At 41.7% G+C, this 1,824-nt stretch overlaps 1 protein-coding gene across 1 annotated transcript in view; it reads left to right on the top strand.

Annotated features, from left to right (window-relative positions):
• LOC103373454 (hippocampus abundant transcript 1 protein-like) overlaps positions 1–1,824 on the top strand; it is a gene marked incomplete at its 3' end in the record, with an annotated part of 7,732 nt that overhangs the window by 3,973 nt on the left and 1,935 nt on the right. Inside the window, exons 3-4 of the mRNA XM_008303344.1 lie at positions 63–125; positions 633–760. Of these exons, the coding sequence (XP_008301566.1) occupies positions 63–125; positions 633–760 (191 nt within the window). The remainder of the gene's footprint in view (positions 1–62; positions 126–632; positions 761–1,824) is intronic.

Raw genomic sequence — 1,824 nt, 5'->3', positions numbered from 1 at the left:
AAGCCTCAAAGCAGAGTGTGTGTTTTGTTTGCTGCTGGTGTGACCTTGTGCTGTTGTTTCAGGTCCTCCATGAGACGTTTCCTCAGCACACCTTCCTGATGAACGGCCTGGTTCAGGGAGTGAAGGTACGACTGAACGAATGCCAGCGTGACACTGTGAAGAACATGTGGAGGGACAGAAAGCACCTCAGATTAAGCAGATACTTTGAATTGAATTTAAATGATCTGACAGCTGGAGGTGAACTGATGAAGGACTTTTATGTTTGAACCGTAAACGTGGGTGGGTTCCTTCCATCAGAACACGTTTCATGTTTTGGGCTCTTGGACAGAGACGACGACATAATTGATAATGAAGATAATTCTCCCGCCACCATATGACTCCAGTTTCAGTGGTTTAAAGAACCACATAAAGTAGTTGAAGACGTAGAAGTTCTTCACTTGACGAAGAACCTTTTAAGAACCACGGTTCAGAACCCACGGATCTCTAATGTGCTGTAATATGAGACCAGAGCAGCAGCAGGTTCTCATGTTTTCTAACCAGATGTTTCAACACCTTACTGATGATCAGACCAGTGTGTGGAGAGCTCCTCCTCTGACTCCACGCCGTGTTCGTCTGTTTCCGTCTGTGCTCAGGGTTTCCTCTCGTTCCTGTCGGCTCCTCTGATCGGCGCTCTGTCGGACATCTGGGGCAGGAAGTCCTTCCTCCTGATGACCGTCTTCTTCACCTGCGCTCCGATTCCCTTCATGAGGATCAGCCCCTGGTCAGGACACGAACACACTCACCGATCAGCTGATCATTCCTGGAACAGTCACACTTCCTCTCTGTCGTCGTCGCTCTCAGCGTCACTTTGGTCTCGAGGCAAATTCATAAAAATGATAAAAATCCATAAATTAGCCGCGTCGTCGTTTCAGCCGCAGCGTTCAGAACGTGTGGACGAAGTAGCTGCTTATTGTCCAGACGTTACGGTAGAAAGACATCTGAAACGTTAACATCGATTCAGAATCTAATGATCTCTGGTTCAGTACAGAATACCTTTGACATGAAATGGGTCACCACAGAAACCACATCCAGTAATATTCCCTGAGCAGCTTTGACAGGTTGTGCCACAGACACTAAGCAGAGTCGTGGAGCTTTGAACTAGTTCTCCACATATAGCTACGACAAACCGTTGGTGTGTTGTCTCGTTTTAACGCTCAGAGTCCAGCTGTGACTTTAGCTCTCACTTACAAACAGAGCAGACAATCTGTTTAGATCCTGTCTGACGGTGATCAGGAGAATAAATTCAGCTCTGTGTTCATAAAGTGGCTCTGAAATGAAAAGTGTGTCCATATTTTACAGAATGGGATGACGACCAGTGTTTCAGTGTCTGTGCTTCAGTCGGTCATAACAGTTGAACAGATGGAACTTTTCACGTTTCTCTGATTCGCCCATGATCAGGGATTATTTCATCGACTTGTCCAGGATTATAAATCAGTGTCATGATGAGAAATGCAGAGAAACGTTCAGGTTTTTGTCTTTAATAGTTCCTCAGATGTTGTTTATGGAGCAGTGAGAGCGCCAAATTACAGAAATAAATCAATAAAAGAATAATACAATAAAAATGGAAATAAAAAGAAGAATAAATAAAATAAATAATGTGGTGATATAAAGTAATATTAATCAAAAATGAATCCATAAAACAAAAGGCTCATAGAAGTAGAAATGTAAAGACAAATAATAAAAATAATATTTTTTTGTACGTATTTTTATTTTTTTATTTATTTTTTTAGACTTTTTTTAAAATTAATGGTTTTTGTCTTTAATAGTTCCTCAGATGTTGTTTAT

The sequence above is a fragment of the Stegastes partitus genome, unplaced genomic scaffold, assembly GCF_000690725.1.
Source record: "Stegastes partitus isolate 25-593 unplaced genomic scaffold, Stegastes_partitus-1.0.2 Scaffold1984, whole genome shotgun sequence".
Lineage (NCBI taxonomy): Eukaryota > Metazoa > Chordata > Actinopteri > Pomacentridae > Stegastes > Stegastes partitus.
This window is presented reverse-complemented; position numbering and strand designations above follow the sequence as displayed.